The sequence below is a fragment of the Pelodiscus sinensis genome, chromosome 1 (genome assembly GCF_049634645.1).
Source record: "Pelodiscus sinensis isolate JC-2024 chromosome 1, ASM4963464v1, whole genome shotgun sequence".
Classification (NCBI taxonomy): Eukaryota; Metazoa; Chordata; order Testudines; family Trionychidae; genus Pelodiscus; species Pelodiscus sinensis.
Window position 1 is genome coordinate 206884700 of NC_134711.1, and position 24288 is coordinate 206908987.

At 45.7% G+C, this 24288-nt stretch overlaps 1 protein-coding gene across 1 annotated transcript in view; it reads right to left on the reverse strand.

Annotated features, from left to right (window-relative positions):
• Positions 1-24288, reverse strand: part of SMS (spermine synthase) — a 66663-nt gene that overhangs the window by 38700 nt on the left and 3675 nt on the right. The window contains exon 2 of the mRNA XM_075913321.1: positions 2999-3119. Within this exon, the coding sequence (XP_075769436.1) occupies positions 2999-3119 (121 nt within the window). The remainder of the gene's footprint in view (positions 1-2998; positions 3120-24288) is intronic.

Below are 24288 nucleotides of genomic sequence, written 5' to 3' on the forward strand. Positions count from 1 at the left end.
GTGTCCCGCCGCTCCAGTCTTCCGGGGCGAGAAAATCCCCATTCGTAACTGCAGATCCGACGTAAGTCGGATCCACATAACTCGGGGACTGCCTGTACATTTATCTTAGTGGAAGATCCAAGATTTCTTCTATTGGGTGTTTTTGTACCTGTGTAGTACACTGATATAAGAGTCTGTATAAGCTCCTATCACAACCCTTCTGTCATGGTGTAAAAATAATGACTTTGCACTGGTACAACTCAAAATGGTTTAGGAAATAAGGAATCCCACAAGAAAATCTCGTATGGACATGGTGACATTTTGCCCTTTGCAAACCAGGATAAACTGCAACAGTTCCGTACTCTGAGCTTGCCCTCCTGCAATTAGATTAGCATAGCCATGACTTGACAAATATTGTCAGAAGAGCCGGCGCAGAGCAATCTGCGCATGCGCAGAGTGCAGAACCGCACTGCTGGCGAGCAGGGCTCGCCGCCTCTTGACGAGCCCTGAGCATAGCTATGCCAACACAAACAAATACAAATGAAAAATTTAACAAAACCCGCAAAGCATAAAACCACCGTCAAGCTACACAGCTTTTGGTTTCTGCCCTCAAGGATAAGACAAAATTGCAAAATGGTCAGGCATGAATGTAGTAAAGCTAATTTAATTGGTAAAGTACCAAATAGGCCAATTATATGCAGTCTTTCAAAAAAATCTATTTCTGCATGATTAAGTAGCTACAGGAAATAAACCGAGTTCATGCACTAGTTTTGTTGATTAGTTTGTCTTGGTTAGATCTGCATATATGAAAGCGCATCCAACTAATACCACAACCAGTTTTTGGTAGTGGTTTTTTTTTTATTTGTAAAATAGCCAAAAGCTTTAGCAATAAAGGATCAAAAATACCAGTTAGGACATCTGGAGACAAGGGGATTGACCTTATTGGACCAACTCCTGTTGGTGAGAAACACAAGCTTTCAAGCCACAAAGAACTCTTCTTTAGGTATGAGGAAAACAGAAGTCCTAGGGACTTTCTCTACAAAGAATGCACTTCAGTTAATATATCTATCATTCACATGCTGCAATTTTCTAAAGCTAAACTGTGGTTAAACATACAATGATTTTATCATTGGAAAACTGAGAATCCTGAGGCTAAACAGCAGTAATAAACAATGGCCTGGCTTCAGATACAGTAATTCATGGCAAGAAGAAAGCTCTCTCAAATGGAGCTGGAAGGAATGTAACTTGAGATTTCTACTGAATTATCTAATTGGAAAAAAAAACAGAAAAACACCCTAACCATCTTGACTGCAAAGATGGCATTCAGTTCACATTAGGAAGGTTAAGTGATTTCATGCAGGTTTGTCCTAAGTCTGAAGAGAAATAGTTCCTGGCTGTTTCTGAGATGTTTCCTATACTGCAGAACAGGCCTGGGAAGAATCCGGCCCACCAAGCAACCAGATCTGGCCTGCAAAGGCAGCGGGTAGCCCGAGATAGGCTCAGAAACACAGCTGCCTGGCCCCGTTTCCCTTTCAAAATTGTAATCTCGGAGGGGAAGGGGGAAAGCTTCAGGTGCTGCCCCTGCCCCTAGCACAATCCCGTTGGGCATTTTTTGGTCAAAAACTGGCCAATGAGAGTTGCCTGTTTGAGTAACAGGAAACCAAAATGCATCATGCCCCTCTGGCTCAATTATTTACACAAGCACATGGCTGAGCAGGCAGGCTGAGAAACATTTTAAGCTCTGCAAGACTTTAACTCTGTAGGCAAGCAGACAGGTTTGGCTGCTGGCTGGTACGTCTCATGGCCAGAGCCTGCCTCTGGCACCCAGGCCTCCCTTCACAACCCTCTGCCCCCCACTCCTGCCCCCATACCTCCTCTCAGATTTGGTACCCAATCTCCTGCCCCAGATCACAATTCCCTTCCTACACTAGTTCACATCCCAAAACCCTGCACTGCAGTCCCCTGACCTAGGTCACAATCGCCTCCTTTACCCCAACCCCCTCCCAAACTCCATTCTCCGTCCTGCACCCCAATCCCTTACCCCGACCTTCTTTCTGCACCCAATCTCCATCCCAGGCCCTGCACCTCCTCCTTTAATATCATGGAAAAGTGCAGCCCTCAACCACTTTCCAAAATCTTGGTGTGCGCCCCACTCCACTCGCCCCCCGACCCCATCAAAAGTTACTGCCCATCCATGCTGCAGAGTATGCACTGATCAGAGTGGTCAGTTTCACAGCTATTGTTCAGAGTTTTGGGTAGCAGTGGAACTGGAAAATGTTTGAGTTAAGTTCTTTCTGCTACAACAGGAAAAATAGATTCATAGAATATTAGAACTAGAGGGGACCTCGAGAGATCATCAAATCCAGTCCCCTGCCTTCATGGCAGGACTAAGCACCATCTAGGGATCAACCCTGAGAGATGTTTATCTAACCTGCTCTTAAATACTGGCAATGATAGAAGATGAAGAATCCTATCCTCTTCTCCTTGTGTCCCCCCAAAAATAAAAAGGAGCAAATGAATCACCTTACTTGAGGACACTCCATGATCCTTTGGGGAGCCTATATATATGGAAGGGAGTAAAGCAAGTTCTATTTGGATGAGAGAGAATAAGAATAAGGAGATTGAAAAACAGGAAAGACACACTCTGATCTAGAATCAGGAAGAAACAAATAAGGGAAGAGAAGAAGGTACAATGAAAACAAGGACACAGTAAGACACTGTTTACATTTTATATGTTCAAAAAAGTTTTAGTTAGGTATTGAAAATAAATCTCAGGAAATAAAAAACCCTAAAGGAAAAAAATAGTTGGGCATCTGGTTGGATGGGTTTGGTTTGTTAGGGCGATTGACAGGTTTGAAGGGATTGATAGAAGTTTTCAGATATATGGTTCCTTTTATAGATTGTTTTCAGAGGCTTAGATGGTTTAAACACTGCTTTTCTTACATAGTTGTAACTATGCTAATAGATGCATTCACTCATCTGGTCAGAATATGAATCCAAGGTCCAAAATCCAACTCACCTGCCATTTTTGTTGATGTAAGTTGCTAAGTAACCATGATCTTCCCAGTTATGAATTGTTTCTGTCATTCCCTGCTCTTGAAAAACAGGCTGTAGACCTTTAAGAACGGCATTGCAATCAGCTGCAAGAGGAAGGGAAGGGAGGGAAAACACAGTCAGTTAAGACATTCTGAGAAAACGGTTAGTTTACTACTCCTGCTGCTTTATTTATATTTCAAACAAGTTCTATAGTTTTTGGCAAGTGTCTGCCTATACCACACCATACTCTGCACCACCCTTTCGCTGTAGCTTTTGAATCTGCAACCTGGGGCACCCTGATGCAAATAGGGAAGGGGAGAGGATGACTGAAGAAGGAAGTAAATTACTGTAACTGCTAGTCTTTATGTTCACTGTCCCCTGATTTATGACATCATCCCGGACAAGGAAGTTTTGTCAAACATGTATTTTTTAAGATTTGCGTGATCATAGGGCAGTGTCTAGTCTAATAGGATTAGCATTACTCAACCACTTCTACCACCATAAAAGCAAGACTCCAGGCTTGTACAGACATGCTTATTATGATAAGACCTAGTAATAGAGAAGCTACTGTATTGAATGACCTTGCAATTTATTATTCTCCCCAGGTTACTGCATTTAACATTTTCTCCAGTGACTCACTCATGAAGATGAGTCAACCAATTCCACTAGAGACACAAGCAAGGGAAACGCTGAGGTGAAAGTTTGTAGCTAAGGGACACAAAGCAATAGTAAGTACTATTGCGTGTTTCCCAACACTGTAATGTACAAATGCCGACTCTGAAAGGTACTGGCGGTGCCTGACCCCCAGCTATGCCCCAAGCTCCATCCCCACTCCACTCTTTCCCCCAAGACCCCACCTGCTTTTTCTTGTCCCCCATCCCACTTCTGCCCTACCTCTTCCCACCCAGTTCCATCCTTTCCCCCGAGCACGCCGGGTCCTTGCTCCTCAGTCTCAAACACTGTGAAACAGCAAATCACAGCGGGCGGGAGGGGACAATGCTATCTGCAGGGCTCCAAGTGGATGGAAGATGCAGGCAGGAGGGAAGGAGCTCATAGGGCAGTGGTCTCCAACCTTTTTACACCCAAGGTCACTTTTTAAATCTCAGAACGAGCAAAGATCCACTGCCCCATCCTTCCCCAAGACCCCACCCCTTACTTGAAGCCCCGCCCTCTCTATTCTCCTACTCTCCATCACTTGCTGTCCCCAGCCCTTATACACTCTACACTGCCATTTGGCCTGTCTAGACTGGACCAAATGTTAGAAAACCCCCTTCTTTTGGAATCCCCCTTATTCCTCGTGGAAAGGGGAATATAGGGGTGACAAAGAGCATGTTTGCTCTTCCACTAAAAAAGCAGAACAACAAATGCATCCCTGGATGTGGAAGAGTTTTTCTAGGATATCTCTGGAATCCTGGAAAAGCTCCTGCAGTCTAGCCGTACCCTCACCAGGTTGAGACAGGATGTGTGGGCTCTGGGGTGGGAATGAGGGATTTGGGTGTGGGAAAGGGTGAGAGGTGCAAGTTCTGGGAGGAAATATGGATGCAGGAGGAGGTGGAGAAGGGGATGCTGGCTCAGGGAGGGGGCTCCAGGATGGGGAGTGTTGGAGTCAGATGGAGGGTTGGGGTACTAAGCAAGCCATAGGCTTGTGGCTGTGAGGATGTAGGAATTTGGGTTGGGGTATGTGAGGGGCTCCAGTATGTGAGGGAAGGGGGTTCCAGTGTATGATAGGCCCAGATCTAGGGTCTGGGGGTGGTGGTGCAGGAGTGTTATAATGCTGCAGCCAGATGGGGGCTTGGCCCCAATTGGGGGTTTGTTGGCCAGGCTTCATTTTTAAATAAAATACGGTGTCAAACACAAAAAGTTTCTGCATTGTCTTTATTTATGAGAAGAGCAGGGAACCCGTTTTGAGTCAGGGAGTCACTGAGCCACAGAAAAGTCAGTTGGGGCCACACAAGGGAGATGCAAAAAAAAAAAAAAATATATATATATATATATATATATACACACACACACACACACTCTCTTCCCCCCCCCCCCCCAGGCCTTACTAATGTGGCCCCAACTGTGCTGGTGGGAGCAGAGGACATGGTAGTGAGGAAGTGTGCTAGTGGGTGCTGGGGCTGGCAAAGGGTTCTGCAGCAGGGCACCGGGGAGAGGGGACAGGGTGCCGAGGAGAGGGGACAGGGTTCTGCAGGAGGAGACAGGGTGCCAGTGGGGGCAGTGAGTCCCCTGCACCAGCCTCCTCCCAGGACTCTTCCGCCCCCCACCCCGAGGAGGGAAGCCCCGGTGCGCGCCTCCTCTGGGGACCTTCTCCCCCCCCCCCCACGCAAGTTCCACAGACCTGAGGGAGGGGAGCAGCCAGCGCACTTCCGGAACCCCTGGAAGTGGCGTGCAGCTGCAGGACTTCTGTCCACCCCTCAGGAAGCCGGTACTACCTCCATTTTCGCTGGAGGTAGTGGGACTTCTCGGGGGGGGGGGGGGGGGAAATAGGTGGGCCCCCGAATGCCTCACGATCGACCAGTCGATCACAATCGACCGGTTGGTGACCACGGTCATGGGGGGTCTGCTGGTAGTACCTTTGCACCCACCAGTTTTTTCAGCGAGTGATCCCACCCCTAAGCACCCAGAGTTGGCACCTATGACACCATCAGCACCACCAATGAGCTACACTTTTAAATCTACTGACAAGAAGTCCTTCAGCTGAGGCTGTTCTTTGTTGGTCATCAGTTTTCTACCAAGAAAATTCTAATTTATGCATTGGACCTGTGTGTGTGTCAAACGACAGATGTTCCAGAGTTTAATAGACTCTTACGGGCCAAATCTAAACTGAAATTCTAAACTAAAATGGAATTACTTCAAGCAAAGCCTGTTCCCTCAAAGTTATTTACTTGCATTATCACTTAGACAATCCCAGAAGACGGAGGGGCAGAACTATTGTTCCATTATTTAAGAGGAGGCCATTATAACCTGCCAATTATAATCTAGCAAAATGCAGGACAATGTAGCACTTTAAAGACTAACAAGATGGTTTATTAGATGATGAGCTTTCGTGGGCCAGACCCACTTCCTCAGATCAAATAGTGGAAGAAAGTAGTCACAACCATATATACCAAAGGGTACAATTAAAAAGGATACTTTCGAAAGTAAATAAAAAAAAATGTGGCAGTTTTTTCGACTGCGGAAAACCTCGTTTTACGATGAAGAACGCCTTTTTTGAAAGTGTTCTTTCGAAAAAAGGCACTATGTAATGCAAACTGTGCTTTTTCAAAAAAGAGTATCCAGACTGCCTGGGTGCTCTCTTTCGAAAAAGCGGCTTGCTTTTTTGAAAGTACTGGTTATAGGCTAGACGCTCTTTTTGGAAAGAGGCTTTTACAAAAGTACCTTTTGAAAAAGCCTCTTTCGAAAGAGGCTTGCAGTCTAGACGTAGCCTCAGTGCAAAACTGGTAGAAGAGCGTCATACAACTCAGGTTTTGATGTACATAACATTAGTCTCAAAGCATAACCCTCTGAGACAAGTGTTTGTAAAGACACCAAACTTTTGTTGCCCCAAGGCAGGGGTCCTCAACACGGTGCCCATGGGTGCCATGGCGCCCACCAAGGCATTTATGTCCGCCCGCCTAGCGCCGCCCCCGCCCCCGGTACACGCATGGCCCCTGCCCTGGGCGTGTGGTGCATGCGCGGCCCCACCCCCAGGTGGCCCAGCAGCCCTATGCGGCACCCGCCACCCAAAAAGGTTGGGGACCACTGCCCTAAGACAAGGCTGGGCAAAGGGGCCTCCACAGGCCAGATCCTTCAACAGAGGCCACGCTGCTGTTCCCCCCCTCTCCAGGCCAATCGAAACCTGGGGACAGGGGAGTGCGCTAAGTCTCTCCTCCCACCCTCCCCCTGGCAAGGGCACACGGCACCTAGAGAGAAAACTCAGCTGTTTTAAAACAGCCAGTGGCTCTCTCTAGCTGCCGCGCAAACCTAGCAAGGTGGGGCAGAAGGCAAGAGACTTCACACGCTCCCCCTGCCCCCAGACCCTGACTAGCCTGAGGGCGGAGGGGGAGCATGCAAAGTCTCCTCCCATTACAGCACCTAGAGGGAACCTCCAGCTGTTTTAAAACAGCTGTTGATTCTCCCTTGGTGTGGAGAGGGAGGGGGCAGGGAGACTTCAAACATTCCCCCACCCCGAGGCAAATCAGGGTGGGGGGGGGGTACGAGAAGTCTCCTGGCCCCACCCCTTCCACCTGAGGCTCTGACCTTTCCAGAGCCGCCCGGGGCCACTTCAGAAATGTATGAAGTGTCCTCCTTTTTAAAAGTATTGCCCACCCCTGCCCTAAGGGAATCAAGCAAAACAGGCCTGCAGAACCAGGGCAGCACATGGCTCCATGGAGTAATTGCTGTACATGCCAGCTGCTTCCAGGAGTGTTGCAGGGCCAGGGCAGGAATAATCTTGCCTTAACTCCACTGCTCCATCACCCGGAAGCAGTTTCAGTTAAGTGGTGCCCAGCCACAGCCTGCTTCTTGAACCCCTGCCCCAGCCCTGAACCCACCTCCTGCCCCAAACATGAGTTCCCCTGCACCCAAAACCCTTCCCAGAGCTTGCATCCTGAAACCCCTCCTGTATTCCAACCCCCTGGCCTAAGCACAGGGCCCTTCCCACACGCCAAACCCCTTGGACCAAGACTAGAGTCGGCAACCCAACCCAACCCAACCTCCCACCCCAGCCTGGTGAAAGTGAGTGAGGATGGGGGAGGAAGGGGGATGGACTAAGCAGGTGAGGCCTCAGGGAAGGGTTGGAGCAGGGGCAGGGCCTCAAAGAGGGGGCGGGAAGGAAGTGGGGCAAGGGTATTTGAGTTTGGGGTAGATCTTACATTGTACTTAAACTGAAAAAGTGATCTTATTGTTAAAAAGGTCGGAGATCACTGCTCTAGTGGAATAACTATAGCTATAGCTTTGTCAATATAGCTACATGAATAAACTATTCCAGAGTAACAGTGATTTTATTCAACAATTACTCTGCTTTGGCTGATCAGTTTCTCTTCCATAGAAGAGAAGCTCTAAATCTTAGGAGCATGTTTTCCACCAAGTACAAAGACCACCGGACTAAACTGCCAATGTGATTATTGATAGCCCACATATTTGAGTACAGCTTCAACATAATGGCAATCATCCATCTAATGCTACCAAACCAACTGAAATACTAAAGAGGAGCAAAAAAAAATTTCCTTTATTTTTCCCTATAAACAGGGTCACAAGAATCTCTAATTCACCCCCTCTTGCCAAAATGCATTAAGCTAGCAAGGCACTGCCTTTCAGATAAAGATCAAATAATGTTGGAGTTCACATTTATCTTTTATCTTCTAAGCCACATCCATTATACACCCCAGATTGCAATTTATACTTAATTAGAATTAAGAAAAAACAAGTTCTGCTGAAAAACACTGAACTATTTGGGTACTGACATGCTTTGATTTTACTTGCGTCTAGTGTTCACACATGCGCAAGTGTAGGTGGACTCTCCTTCCGAACAGGGATGTAACAGTGCAGGTCTGGGGTCGGCAACCTACGGCACATGTGCCGTAAGTGGCACATGAGCCGATTTCCGGTGGCACATGGGGCAGGAGCTCAGCCCCACTTCTCCCGCCCTGAGCAGCGAGGATCCTGCGCTGCCGCTTGAGCCTCATGGTCAGTGCGCAGCTGCAGCCCTGGCAGCGGCGGCGGGGGGAGGGAGGGAAGCAGAAAGGCTGCAGATTGGGCTGTGTGTCAGCAGCCGGTGCTCTCTCCCTTCTCCGCCCGCCCAACTCCATGGCAACAGTGAGCCGGTGAAAGCAGGTGAACTGCTGCTGGTAGTGGGCACGTGGGGGCTCAGCCAGGCAAGCTCATCCAGCGGCTGGGGCTTGGGCCATGTGGGCTGCTCCTCCAGCAGTGGGGCCAGGCCCAGGGCAGGCTGCTGCTCCTGGGAGGTTGGGCCACAGCTTGGGGTCACATGGCTACTCCTCCGGTGGAGGAGCCACGGTAGTGCGGCAGAGGCAACCTGGCAACTGAGCTCGGTAGCAGGGTTTTGCTGCGGCAGCTCGATGGGGACTGTGTGTGGGATAGAGCCCCACAGGGGAAGCCTGTTTGGGGCTGTGGCAGCAGAACTGCAGCAGCAAAACTGGGACCACGGCAACTCAGCTGGGGCCGGGGAAAGCTGGCAGCCTGATTGGGGCTGCATGCAGGCTGGCAACAGGGCTAGTGCCCCAACAACAAGGCTGGTGCCCCATGCTGGCGGGCCAGCTGCCATGCTGGCTGGAGCAGAAGTTATGGCAGAAGGGCTGGGGCAGCCGTGTCACCCAACCAGCAGCAGGTTGAAGGAGCCCGAGGCAGGTTGGGGCAGCAGGCTGAGGGGGTCAGTGGCACAGGAGCATAGTTCCCTACTTTCTGAGCTAGCTCCTGTACAGCAGGGAACTCAGCTTATCACAAGGGGCAGGGTGTTGTCTTGCTGAGCACGCAGCTAAAGGGAGCTGCTCCATGCTTGAAAGGAGCAGCTCCGAGAAAAGGTAATAAAAAGCAAGATAAAGTGAGAATAAGAGCCTAGGCAGGGGGAGGAGGAGTGGTTAATTGGGAAGGGGAGTGGGAGTAAGAGGGGAGGAGAGCTTGAAGAATCCCTTGTGCATGGCGGAGAGAAGCAGAAACTCAGCACTCCCAAGCCTCCTGGGAAGGGGGATGTAAGGGGCTGACTGCATGAGGTAGGTGGGGGAAGGAGCGGGTGGGAGGTAGTGTACTTGTACTATGAGGCGGTGGATAATTTGTTTGTGCTTTAGCTGGGAGTTAGGACAGAACAGACTGCTAGTGCTTGTTACTTTGAGAAGCAGGATTTTATCCCAGCCTCCACCTGGGCTGGGGGGAGCAGAATGCACAGGGGTAGGTTGGGGGAAAGACCATTATTGACGTTTGCTAACCCCTGGTGTAGGTGGCTAAGCAATTAACCAATACACAGAAGCTTTTCTGTTAATGTTACCAATTGCCCACATCCACACCCCACAGCTCTGCCAGTAAATTCTTCAGAGGGCTGGCCAGCAGCCTGGCTCAGTCCTGGTTCACGCCAGCTCCTGGGAGCTACCCCCGCTGCAGCTCTGCACGGAAAGTATTATTGCAGAGCTGCAGCAGGAGCAGCAGCGCAAGTCAGGACTAAGCCAGGCTGCCTGATCACCAGCTCCTAAAATACTCGTAGTGCAGAGCTGCAGCAGAGATAGTTACTGGACCTGGCACAAACCAGGACTGAGTGCTTGCAGTGCTAACCCTTATTAATGGTGTAGTGACATAATTTGTGTTGACTACATGATTAACGAACTGCACGCTTCTTAACATCCCTACTTCCAAAGCTCCATAATATACATGCAGTGTTAAGCGGTGGTGTAAATTCAAACATTTTACAGGGGACATATTTTTTCTGAAATGTAATAAAATGCAATCTCTACCCTCCCTCCCCAAAAACACTCCACATTTTTTTGCCTTCTTTCATACTCCATATTTTCTGGGAAGCTTTTGACCTTCTCCCTGACTCCATATCCACTAGAAATTATTATATTTCCTATCCAGCAATAGAATAGCAACATCCTTGATGTAAGCACCAGCACAGACAAAACTCAAGTGTTTATAAGAGAAAGTTTTCATTACTTGCTGTTGAATAACCTGTTCCTGTTGTCTGCACTGCTAGAATTGGTATAGCCTCTCCCTGCCAAGAAAACTGGTTCCACGTTTTTTAATTTCGACATTACCCTTGGTGCTTTGTCATGTGTTGACTCTCCCATACCCCTGACATCCTTACCAATACTTATCCCCCTTTCATCATCTTCTCCCTCCCACTGTCCTTCCTTTACTTCTTGTTTTCTCCTACAAGATTGTAAGACTGCTATAGAAGCATGAAAATGAAACTGCTGGGTGGCTAGTTAGATAAATTGTGGACATAGTACTTTTCAGACCAGCAGATTTAAGTGAAAAGCACAAAGGCTTGTGGTCTACACTTGAAAATTATGTCGGATTAAGTACATCGTGTACGGCTGTGAAAAATCTACACCCCTGAGCTTCATAGTTAGGTTAACCTAAGTCCCATGTAGAGAGCAGTAGAATTCCTTCACTGACATATTTATCACTCTCAAGGGAGGAGGAGAACTTATGCCTACAAGACAACTCCTCTTGTCAGAGAAGGCAGTGTTTGCACTGAAGTGCCATGGCACTTATTTTTAAAATAAGTGAATTTGCTTCCATCTCCCAGATCAGAGTGGGAGAAAATATTCAGAGAGTATCCCTGGACAAGGCAAAGTGTATCCTCTGATCATAAGAGCAACTCAAGTGAAAGAATGTCTTTCCATTTAGTTCAAATTTTGATGCAAGTTCAGGCTGGGAACATTAGTTCACAGTTCACACTGCAATTTAACAAACTGCATTTATTTAAAATGTAAAGTAAAATTAATAATTATCCTAGTATTTGGCATTTATGCTTTGAAAGGGATGAAACTGAAAGGGTCTAGATATCAAAGAATACAATATCAATTTTACTATTATGTTCAATGATTAACATCTGCATAAAGACGCAGTTTGGAATAGCTACAGATGTTCTTCTGAAAAATTACGGTTGCCAAAAAGCTGGTCACTGATAAAAATCAATGAATTTAAGTGCTGTCTTAAGACAACAACAAAAAGCCATTATGATCTACTTGTCTGACCTCCTGCACTATACAGACCATAACATTTCAGTCCATTTCCAGAATTCAGCCCCATAATTTGCAGATGAACCAGACCATCTCTTTTTGAAATACGTCCAATCTTGATTTAAAGCCCCCTAGTAAGAGATTTGTCAGTAAATTCCAAATGTTTATTACCCTCTTGTTCATTATGAATCTTTTTTTCCCAGTGGGTTCCAGTTTTAATTTTGAGCAATTTGATTATGATGTCTTTGTCCTCTGGATATTTATCCAGAGGACAAGAGGCAGAGGCAGCAGCATGGAGGGATGGGAGAGCAGGAGGCTCCGAGGAACCAGCTTTTAAGCCAGCTCCCTCCTCTCCTCCACCCCCCAAACACCAGCTCCGGCCTACGCCTACCTCACTGGGCTGCCCCCCCCACCCCACCCCCCGCCCACTTCTGTTTCCTCTGATAGAAAGACGGCAGCAGGGAGGGGAGTGGCTCGCATGAGCAGATACACATGGGGAGCTGGCTTAAAAAAAAGTCAGCTCCTCACATATACAGGCTTCCACATGACCCCCCCCCCCCCACCCTGCTGCCTCTGTATCAGGCAGCTCCAGTGCTTAAGGGGAGCTTGCGCCTCTGATATGGAGGCAGCAATGGAGGGAACGTGTGTAGTCAATAAGATTAGCCAATAAGCCTAGGCTTATCAGTTACTCGTATAGTCAACTACATCCCTACTGAGGTGTTATATGCAATCACCCTCCATACATAATGTGAGTAGCCTGGGAAAAGACCAATCTGAATGCCTAACAACTTTGACAGTTCAAGGCAATGGACGCATGGGACTCTGTAGTCCATAGTTATATGGCTCCAGCAGCAGCAAGTCTAATGCTTTACCACCTCACAATCATGTGCTCTTATCCCTTATCCATGATTTAAGGGTTTATGGCCCTATGAAATGTATATATCCATAGTACACTAGCTCTGTGCCAGGAATTAAGGTTGAAGGGGAAGAGCAGAACCCGCTCCCCCGCCTCCCACACACGCGCACTCTTTTGATTTAGGAAATAGCAAATGAATCTGTGGGTTATGATTATGCATAGCTGTAAAAATGGCAGAATCAAGTTCATTAGTCATCTAATTAAGAGGTGCATTTTCATTTAACTGACAGTATCCAATATTTCTTGCCTCTATCCCAAAGATAATTTGGTTCTGTGGCAGGAGGAAGGGTGAATTCATCCACTTGAACAAATTACAGCAGTGGAGTTTATAAAATTAAGAATTATATGCTCTTGGGAAGAGGTGGCAATCTTGGGAAGAGGTGGCAATTCTGGAGATCAGCGGCCTCCAAAGAGACTTTATCTCTTAATGTGAGGGCTCTCAGGGGAGACATACAATTTATTCATTAAGCTATGTTTTACATATCTACTTATTCTGAGTAGAGTTTTAGCTTCCCAGGTTTTCTAAAGTTCAGGGATGCTGTTTGTTCTTGTATTAATAGCCTTTAATTGTAGCTTTTGTTTAAGGGATGTTTAAAGAAGAAACTAAAGAATATAACAGCGTACCAAATCCCATTCTAATATGAGCTTTCAAACTGAGCTACTTAAATTCTTGAAAATGTGTCCACTAAAACACAATTGGCCTTGGCAACAAACACCTCCCCCAATACTAAGTTTAGCAGCATTCTGTTCTCTGTAACAAACATCACCATAGGAAAATCCTTTGTTTTTGTGAACACTGGGTCTGCAGAGACAGAACTGCAGGAAGCACAGCTCTGTACCAAGATTATCAAGACAGAGGAGAATTGAATTTTTAATAATTTGCACAGTTTTAAGTTGATTTGTATCTCAAACAAGCAGAATACTGATAAAGCTGGGTGGAAATGACAGACCTGTTCCTGTATTCAACTGTACATGGAAAAAGTAGACGACCATTAGGAATGTCTTTAATGCTCATGGTACTTAGCCCACATGGAGCTTTTAGGACAGTGGTTCTCAAACTTTTTAATTGGGTCACCAGGGTCAGCATTAGACGTGCTGAGACTCGGGGCTGAAGCCCAAGTTCCAACTGCATCCAGGGTGGCAGGGCTCATGCTCCAGTGCCTTCTCTCCCTCTCTGGGACAGCAGGTCTTTAATCTGTGGCCACCAAGAACAGTAGGGCTCAAGTTCTGTCCCTTTTTTCTTCCCCAGGCTTTTTTTTTTTTGGTCCAAAGGAGGTTGCTAAGCAATGAAGTTTGAGAACTCCTTTTCTAGGAGATAGTATAATAAAAATAATTTAAGGGAAAGGGAAATTTTGTATGAAGAAAACTTAAAAGGATTTCTTTTTTGCCTTTTACCTTTGCAAACAGATTTTGACTTCTCTGTTTTTGCTTAAGTTCTCCTTGATGGACTGGGGAGGGAAAAACACAAACAAAAAGCAAAATACCACACTCCACTCCTCCAGTGAATGATAAAACAAGACAAGGAAAGAACAAGAAAAAAAACCCAGAAAAAGTAATTTTATCTAGGCTGTTTAAAACTGTTTAAAAAAAACCTACCAACATTGGGAAAACTTCCTTTCAAACTGAGGGCTGATCTACACTACCACAGGCTATTGATATAAGTTACACAAATTTGGCAACATGAATAACGTAGGCACTCTCCCATAAACTGCGCCTATGTTTCTCATTCTGATGGAGTACCGAAGTCAACAGGAGAGCGCTTGGCAGTTGATTTATCACATCTACACTAGACGAGAAATCAATCCCTGCTGGATTGATCACTGCCCATTGATCTGGCAGGTAGGGCAGACATGCCTTGATTGAGAAATCATCTACGCTTTTCCAACCTATTCATATCTCCAACAAAGACACCCGAAAATAAACTATTTTCTTTGGGGAGGAGAGAGGAGAATTATAATATGGTTCATATCTTATTTACATATCATAAACCAAAAAGAAAGAACTTTTACTTTTTGCAGGTTAACTTTGACTTGCTAGTCTACTTTGGAAAGTAATTAATGGCTTATGTGCACTTTAAATGCTACAGCTGCACTGTTGCAGTGCTTCAATGTAGGTTCTACCTATGCCAACAAGAGAGATTCTTCTGTGAATGTAGGTAATTCACCTCCCTGAGGCACGGTAGTTAGGCCATATAGTGGCTACTGCTTCAGAACAGGTTGGACACCTTGGCCAAAACCATGAGTGCAATTCTTGATAACTTAAAAGTGTGTGAGGTTACAGTAGCATGAGTTTTGAGAGACATTTAATCACTTGAAATTCTGCTACAATTGCACCTAATGACTAACTCTGAGATAACAGATAATGTGACATGGCAGGATGTATTAACTCTGTTTACAAAAACTACATTCCTTTCTGGCTTTAAAGACAAAAACTTCATTTTAAACAAGATGAATGGTAAACTTCAGCCACAAGAATAGCTATAATAGATGAAAATGTTCCAAACCTATGGTAGTTAAGATGGTGTATTGAGAAGCTGGTAACCAGTCCCCATCAGCATATAATTAAATACAGTAAAAGCAAAATGTGAAATCTGTTAAAAACCATAATCCCAAAATCCTGAGGAAATTCCATTCTGCCTATCTAAATGCCACATGAAGTTTCAATTGGATAGACCATTTTTTACTTCCCATTCTTAACAATTGCATAGTTGCATACATTACATTGGGTATGTAGTACCACGGATTTGCTTGGCTCTTGACAGATAAAGGTACAGCCTTTAGGTTTAGAAGCAGAAGTGAAAGTAGACACCAAGACTCACCAGTGTGTCCTCTACCAAGCCTGGTGTCCTTTGCTGGGGGGAGGGCCCTGGGGCCCCCTTAAGGGATGGGACCTTGGGGTAGAATGGGTAGGGCTAGAGGCAGCCTCCCCCCCACACACACTCCCAGCAGCGTTCCCTGTAATCTGTGCACTGTGCAGCCACTCAGGAGGGATTCAAATGCTGCACGGCTGATTAGCAGAGTGCCCACAGCTATGTTTTTCATTTCTACTGGTGGTGAACATTCACACATGCCTCAGTGCACATTAAACTTTTTCTGTACTTGAATGGAAAAAATTTGCACATGGATGCAAAGATTAGAGAACATTACCAGCCAGTTCTTCACCTCTACTTAGAACCTAAATTGGCTAATGTGCGACGAGGTCAGGGTTGCAAATAAGGGGGAGAAGACTTCGGCCTGAGCTACACTAGAGAGCTAGGTCAGCATAACCAGGACTCGCCGAACCACGGTGAGCCCCGCTCGCCAGCCGCGCTTGTCCAGCAATCTGCGCATGCGCAGATTGTTCTGCGCATGCACAGATCGCCCGAACCCGGCTCTTCCGGGTTGCAATCTACTCGCCACGGGCAAGTAGACTGCATTATTTGTCAAGCCCTGAGCATAACTATATTGCTCAGGGGGTGTGAAAAAGGTATGCCTGTGAGAAGTGTAGTGAAGATGATCTAAGCCCCCATATTGACAGAATTCTTCCATTGCCTCTTGGAGAGTTGGATTACCTATGCTGACAGGGGAAACCCTCCATCAGCGTAGGTAGCATCTACACAGATAAAACATACTCACTGCAGTGTAACTCAAGGAGTGGTGCACACTTTTTCTTTTAAAAAATTCCTTAAACTGATTCAACATGCATCTGTAACACTGCCTTCAATGACTCCAGAGTCCGAGTACCATCCTCAAGGCCAACTGTTAAGAACCAGGGCACGAACCCCCCAAATGGCTGGGAGTTGTATACCTAGATTTCACCAACCAAATATCAAGTGTAAACACCTCTAACAGTAGAACAACCTTTACACAGAATCACAGACAGTCCCACTGGCTACTCCAGGCTCTCTCACCATCCAGGGGTCTGCTTTGGTTCCCTTTGTGACAGATGGTCCCTTCCATCAATATTCAGGTTACTCCCTCTCCTAAGGGCTCATCTAGACCACAGTGAAGTGCCGAAAGAGCTCTGTGGGAATTTGCATGTCTTCTTTCAAAAGTGAAAGTACTTTGGACGTGGCTTTTTTCGGCAAACCCCCTACACTTTTTTCAAAAAGCTGCTTTTCCTCAAAAAATGAGGTTTACGTGGCTTTTCGAAAAGGGGGGAGGAGTTCGCCGAAAAAAGCCGCGTTCAAACTACTTTCAAAAGCTCTGCTTTTGAAAGTGAGATCGGAAGAAGATATGCACTTACATATCCTCTTTCGGCACTTCCGTGTAGTCTAGATGAGCCCTATAAGAGCAGGCAGTCACTTCAGGTCAATCACACTTTAGAATGAGATCTTATATCAAAGGCAAGATTTGTATCCAGTCCTATAATAAATCTTTATGTAGTTTATTACATAAAAAAAAAAGAGACAGTAATTTACAAGGTTAAAGCAACTAAACTTATATACACAAATGAAGTACAATCTTACATTTCAAAAAGTAAGAGAATCTTATATAATATGAAAGCCCTGCATGGACACTGAGTCTGATCCATTATGGCAACTCCTATGTTCTTATCTATTCTAATTTCCATTCCCTGTTTTCCCCCCAACCCATATAAACAACTCATTCCTGTCCTTTTCCCTTAATCAACTCAGAGTTCTGCCACTTTTTCACATATATGTACCTTCTCCATTTCCAAACAGTTTATCCAGCAGTTTTCATTCTATGGTGACTAAGGGGTCCGTGAAAGGTTATCGTTACCACAGAGGAGTGATTTTTAACCAGGGGTCTGCAGACTATATTCAAGATTTCCAAAGAGGACAGCATCTCCATTTGAAATTTTTCAGGAGTTCACAAATGAAAAAAAGTTGAAAACCACTGCCTTTCTTTGCACTAGTGATGGCTAAAACTCAAATACACTAGCTCAATAGATTGAAATAGAGAGTGGAGAATAAACATCACAGACTTAATAAAGTGTGTCAATAACTTTGCCAGTCATTTACACTCACTTCTTCATATGTTGTCTATTAAGATGAGATTGATGGCATTATATGATAGCAAGCCCTATGCCAAAGCATCTAGTGTACTATTGGTGTTATTGAAAACATGGAAAATTGTAGTACAGTGTCCAAATAATGCACCTGAACCTAGGCATTTTGTCTAAGGGAGATGGGGGTAGGGAACTATTGTTGAGGCCACTGGTGCGCTTTTAAGTGTCGGAACACTCACTTAGACAAAGTACTGGTGTTTTTACAATTGTCTTCCATATACATATCTAAGTTAAACTTTGCTTTGAGTTGGTTGTTATGGCCACCAAGTGTCTCAATTTTGGCATGAAATACTAAAAAACTTTTTCCTTTTGTTTGGAGTTATTTTATTAGCCTCTGGACTACTGCTCATCTGAAGTCCAACCTATGTTTTTATTTGCTAAGCATGGACTGTGAGCTCAGGAGGACACGAGGAAGACATGTTCCTTGCCTTCATGAGTTTTACCATCTAAAGCCATTTCTCCACAAGGGCATTCTGAGTGGGCATTATGGTTCACCCTCACCTTAAAAAAATCAGGGCCAGCATAGACAGATAATTCAAATCAAACCCAAGAGCCACTGGCCCACAGGTCTACAGTTTCTTGTAACTGGCCATCACCAGAAAAATCTTCATCCCTATATAAAGACTGCCTATTCTACATCTAGCAAAGCTAGATTTAAAATACTTTTGGGATGGTTGGAATTCAAACTAGTTTGGGGGAAGAGAGCCTTTTGCTTCAGTTTCAAGCATCATGGTCAAACTCAGTATTTGCTTTCATTTTTTTAGTTGAATAAGGATTCATTAGCCTCACTTCTCAGATATGATAAATTAATCTCCAAAGCAGCTGTTTGACTCACAGAGCCTAACCATAGTCCCTCAATACAAGTACTTTTCCTGGCTTCTGTACAGCACAAATAATATTCCTTGCTTGTTGGAATTCAATGGCTCCGCTCCATCCCTTTTCTATTTTTGACTCCACCTACTTAACAGCTGCACTCAGGCAATTAACACACACTCACAAGTTGTTCCTTATTGTGTTAAGTATTTTATGGTTTTGCTCAGTTTAGCAAAGCAAATCCCTTCAGCACTGCTGGGGAGCTGGGAGCATTTTAGGAACCACTTCCAACTAATCAAAGAATGTTTTTCAATTACGCTAGGATGGGTCTCAAAACAATCTTCTCCAAGAGAGAAGAGAGGCTTTAAACACTAATCATGCCTGTCAGAAATTGGCATGCGGATTCCATAAAAGGCATGCTTCTTGCAAGATAGTCGAGAGAAAGAGAGAGCGAGAGAGCGAGCAGTGGCATGGTGATATACCACTTTTTTCATAGACAGCAGTCTTGCACACACTTGCACCAAAACGGTGCAAAATAAAAAAAAGAAAGATTTTCCAAAAAGTCTGATATTGACAGAAATAAAGAAAAGGTTGTTCTGCTACCCAACCGACTGTAATTAGAATAACTGTTTGTAGCAACAGTTTTGCATGTAGACCAGTTCTTGAAGTAAGGCTGGGTTAGACACACCAAACCATTGATGGTCAGTGAAGGTAGGACTGGAGGAAGCAAGCCCCCAGCCCTACTCCCAACCCAGCCCCACCCCTTCCAGTGAGGCCCCACTCTAACACATGCACACCCCCACTACCATAGGGAGGTGACCTGGGACAGGGAATTGGGGAGTGAGAGAAGGTGCGGTGCCAGAGGAAGGCTCTGGCCAGGAGGCATTTATCTTAGGCAGCTCCCAGCCAGCAGCCCAATGGGGACCCCCAGGCAAGCTTCCTGCTTGCCACAGCCCCAGGCTGCTCAAAACAGATGGAGGCTCCCACCTTGTGCTACTCTGAGCTGCATGCCCCTGGAAGAGGTAGGGCACAGGGGGGAGATTTTGCCCACTGCCCCTGCCTTCAGCCCAAATCATTGCATCTGATCATCAGATTCCAGGCAACGGGAGCTGCAATGATTGGCCAGGGGAAAAGGCAACACAGAAAGTCTCTCCTCCCACTCCCCGCCAGGGTGGGCGGTGGCTAGAGGGAGCCATCAGCCATTTTGAGCAGCCCCTAGCTGCAGCAGGAGAGCGCCTGCCTTGGGATCTTGGAAGAGTGGGCCGCAAGCCAGATCAAAAGGCCTTGCCCAACCTTATACTAAATGCAGGATTAACATAGCATAGGTTGTCATAATTTCAAGTTTAATTTGGAAGGTTTATTTTTTAAAAGAAAAATGTATTTAATTACAAAATCCCTTATTAACTGATTTGTATGCATTAATCTCTTTTCAGAACGTAACATGTAAAAAGGCACCTCATTCGGCATATCTGCCACGTGTGTCTGGTCAAGATTTCACTTCATTTAAAATAATTTTTTTACGGGTTTCTATTATTCTTTGTAATGCAAGGTCAACACAGTAGAAAAGTTGTAATCTGATCTAATCAAATCCTTCTTGTACTCTGAACAGCATGATTGCCATTCCGTTTGCAACTGAGCTCTCAATAGGGTTACACAGGCATAAATATGGAATGGTGCACAGCCTGCATAGCATCAGCATCTCTCTTTCACACCGAGGCAGAGAGAGGTTACACTGCAATTTACAGTCTTGTATGCCTCGCAAAAATGTCTCAGTGACACAGCCGCTTCAGGAGTTGCACGCCTACATCAGCAAACTGAGTTTCACACTCCAAACACTTGCTAAGCAGACCTTAGGCTCAAAAGTGAGGGAACAAAGTACAAGATTCTGGGGGTTTATTTTTCTTATTTAGTGCAAAGGAAATAAACCAAACAGGAAGTATAAAGAATAAAACAGCAGAAGAGGAAGGTTGAGCTAAGAAATATATGCTAAAAACTCACCAAAAAGTCATGGTGGCTTACCTTGACCCAGCCCACAAGGCTTGGGGATTGCCCCACTGCACAGTGGGGTGAGACAGTGTTGGTGCTTCAGCCACATGGGGGTGGATCAAGGCAAGCCACCGACTGCATACATTACTCAGGCTCTTCCTGGCAAGGGGAGGAAGCCACTCTGCACCAGAATGGCAGTGCAGGGAAGCTCTCCCCCCTGTGTCGGCTTGCAGGCTCCTCCCCCATAGCTCCCATTAGCTGGGAACTCCTTTCGTTTCAAAGGGGCAGGGCTGCATGGAGCTCAGGATCAGCTGGGGTCTCCCCAGCTGACCCTGGGCTCCCTCGCTTTTACCTTTGAAGTGTTGCTACACTAGAGCTATTGCTACACTTCAAAGGTGGAGGCGCCCTACTGACTAATCAAATAGTTGATGCAAAAATTCATCAACTATTCAATTAGTCAATTAACTGATACTTAACATCCTTAGTCTACAGTGCTGTTTTTAACCCCATTCCCTGTAGAGCAAGCCCAACGCAGTTGACCCAGGCTCCAAGACTCCCTGCGAGGGAGGGGAATTGCAGTATAAACACACTCAGAAAACAAAAACAAGTCAAGACAAAAACAGATTGGCTACCTAATATGAAACCAAGTTCCATGAGTACTTTCAGCAACTCACTGAAGGCCAATCAAGGAGACTTTGAAAACGGTAGACTAAAACACTGGCTCCCAAGGCCATAAGGGACAGCGCTTTGCTCCAGCTCTATTGCAACACAGGAAGTTATCCCAGGGATGAGTGAAACTGAACACAACTCAATTTCTAATTGCATATACACTAGGGATGTTAAATTTAGATTAACTAATCAAATAGTCGATGGGATTTCCATTGACTATTCGATTAGTCTATAAGGGTGCCTCCACCTCTGAACTACAGCAAGAGCCTTGATTGGCTCTTGCTACAGTTCAAAAGCGGAGGCCCTGCAAGAAGTGCGGAACCAGCAGAGGACTTTCGCTGGCCCTGTGCTCTTGCTGCACTTCAGTACATTTCAAAATCAGAGTCACAGCAGAAACGGTGCAAACAGAGACTGCTTTAGTCCCCACTGATGCCATTTTCTGCTGTGCCTCTACCTCCCCTCCCCGCCATGGAGATGGTGCTAGGGGGAACCGGCTTTTAACATACAACACAAGAGAATATTATTGCCATCAATATTTGCATAGTAGATAGTACTATTGGGCAAGTTTGGTTTTAATTTAAATCAACCTTAGAGTAACAGTGTCCCTTTAAAAAAATCATCTTACAGAATGTGTTTTCCCTCTGTAATTTGAATGAAACTGAAGTATTTTTAAAAAAATGCGAGTTCAACTTACATAGCATCATATTATGGCTAACCATTATTGTTTGTATAACTCCGTAATGCCAGAAATGATCTAGAACAGTGGCTAACTGATGTTGCAGAACCGACAGAGTAGCAAGTGCTGCTTACAGGCTTCCAATCATAAGAGTGATATTTTTGATGGGGGAGGTTAAATCATTTCCCATTCTCTGTTTAGCATTAATAATCCCACTAACACTATAGAACTGAAATATGAATTGTTTTACCATTTCTCTCTACCCTCAAAATTCACATATACAAACACCCATGTTGTTATAAAATTCCCCGTTCTTACTGGACAGCTGTTTTTAACTACATAAAGAAGTTTACATAAACTTTGCAAATACATAAACTAGCCCAGTGACATTATCCTTTTATGCTTTAGACCAATGGTCCCCAACACGGTGCCCATGTGAATGGTGTTTGTGTTTGGTACAATTACAGTAATTCCTCGCTTAACACGTGCCCGCTTAACACGTTTTCGTGATAGCACAATTTTTTGGGGGGAAACATTTTTCGAACGACACAACCCGTCCCTGCAATAACACGATTTCCCCTAGGGCCAGCCGGCAGCTGCACGAGGCTTTCCCTGCAAATCGGCAGAGGTTCTCCACCCTCCGTGCTGTTCCCCGGCGACCCCCTCTGGCCGGATGCCTCGCTCCCTCTCCTATGCCCCCCGCTTGCAGCGGGTGGCTGTTTCCCCAACGCGCCGGTTAACCGCAGCTGCGTGGTGCTTCATCTGCCTCCTTACGAAGCGGCAGAGGTTCTCCGCTCGCCATGCTGTTCCCCGGCGACCCCCTCTGGCTGGATGCTTCGCTCCCTCTCCTCCGCCCCCTGCTTGCAGCTGGGTTTCCCCAGCTCGCCGGTCACTGGCAGCTGCGCGGGGCTTCATCTGCCTCCTTACAAAGTGGCGAGGTTCTCCACTCACCATGCAGTTCCCCGGCCAGAGGGGGTCACAGGGGAATGGCGAGGCGAGCGGAGACCCTCCGGAGGCAAAGTAAGCCCCACGCAGCTGCCGGTGACCGGCGAGCTGGGGAAACCGAGCTGCCAGCTGCAAGTGGGGGGCAGAGGAGAGGAGCGAGGCATCCAGCCAGAGGGGGTCGCTGGGGAATGGTGCGGCGAGCAGTGAACCTCCGGAGGCAGGGTAAGCCCTGCGCAGCTGCCGGTGACTGGCCAGCTGGGGAAACCCAGTCGTGGGCTGCAAGCCCCCTCCTCTGCCCTTCCTTTTCCTTCCCCAGAGCCAAACACCTTCCCTCCCTGCTATAACCCAGTCCCCTTTCTCCCCCAACCTTGTGTCCTGGTCCCAGCTGCTAACAAATGCAGGCTGGAGCTGAAAGTGCACGTGCACTTGCAACACAACCCCCACCTTTTACATTATTTTCAATGGGAAAATTGACCCCGTATAACACGTTTTCACTCTGCATGATCATTTTCTGAAACGTATCTACCGTGCTGGGAGAAGAAGCGAGATATTTAATGAACACCTACTGTAAGACACCACCAGTAATAAACAGCAGATGGTAAGGAAAGCCAAAAATTGAACATCTCAAATCTACTCAGTTTTTCAGACTCTTCAAAACCAACTTTGCATACTGATGTACACAGTTATGAATTAAATAGTGGAGCATCTTGATGCCTGAGACTTTACTTATCTTGCTTCCTTTATATGGTTGAAATTCACTGATTGACCAAAGATGAAAAAAAATCTCTCAGTAAATGAATGAGTACAAATTTATAAAATAATTCTGTGCATGGTAAACTCTAAAAACTCTACATGATAAACTCTACTTTCCTGATACTGTGCTTGAATGATGCACCATCCCACTCCACAGGCTTTATAGATTTAAATACAAGACATTTGCTTCTTTTTTTTTTTTTTTTTTAAACTGCCACTTGTAACAAGAGCTGATAAAAAAAACTAATGTTTCATGGAGGTCTTCCTCAAATAGTTGTAAGTTTTTCAAAAAAGCTTACAAGTAGTTCTGTCAGCTTCCTTCCACTGTCTTCTTTAGATCCATGTCTATCACAGCAGCTAAGAATCTGGCCCCCAAATTTGCTTAACTATTAGCACACCAAAATTTATTCACATTTGACATGTCATCTGGCCCTTACAGCCAAAAATATTAAATAGAACTAGCAAACTTTGATACGTCTGTTCATTCAATAGAGCTCTATTTCTATTCTTGTCGGATTCTTAAACCAGATTATCCAAGTGGCTTTCCGAAGTACATTAAGCAACATTATTAATATTTGCCAAGCTGGTTCCGGGAGCAACACGAACTGCGGCTCTGCATTTTAAATGTAGTAAGAGCAGCCGGTCTCTCACTACATTTAAAATGTAGAGGCACAGCATCCCAATGCAGTTCTTCATTTTAAATGTATTAAGAGCCCGGCGGCTTCTAATACAAAGTCCCTCTCAGATCCCACATTCTCCAGTACCCTTCCCTGACCTCCCTTCTGCACCCAACTTCTGTCCAAGACCCCACATCCCCTCCATAGGAA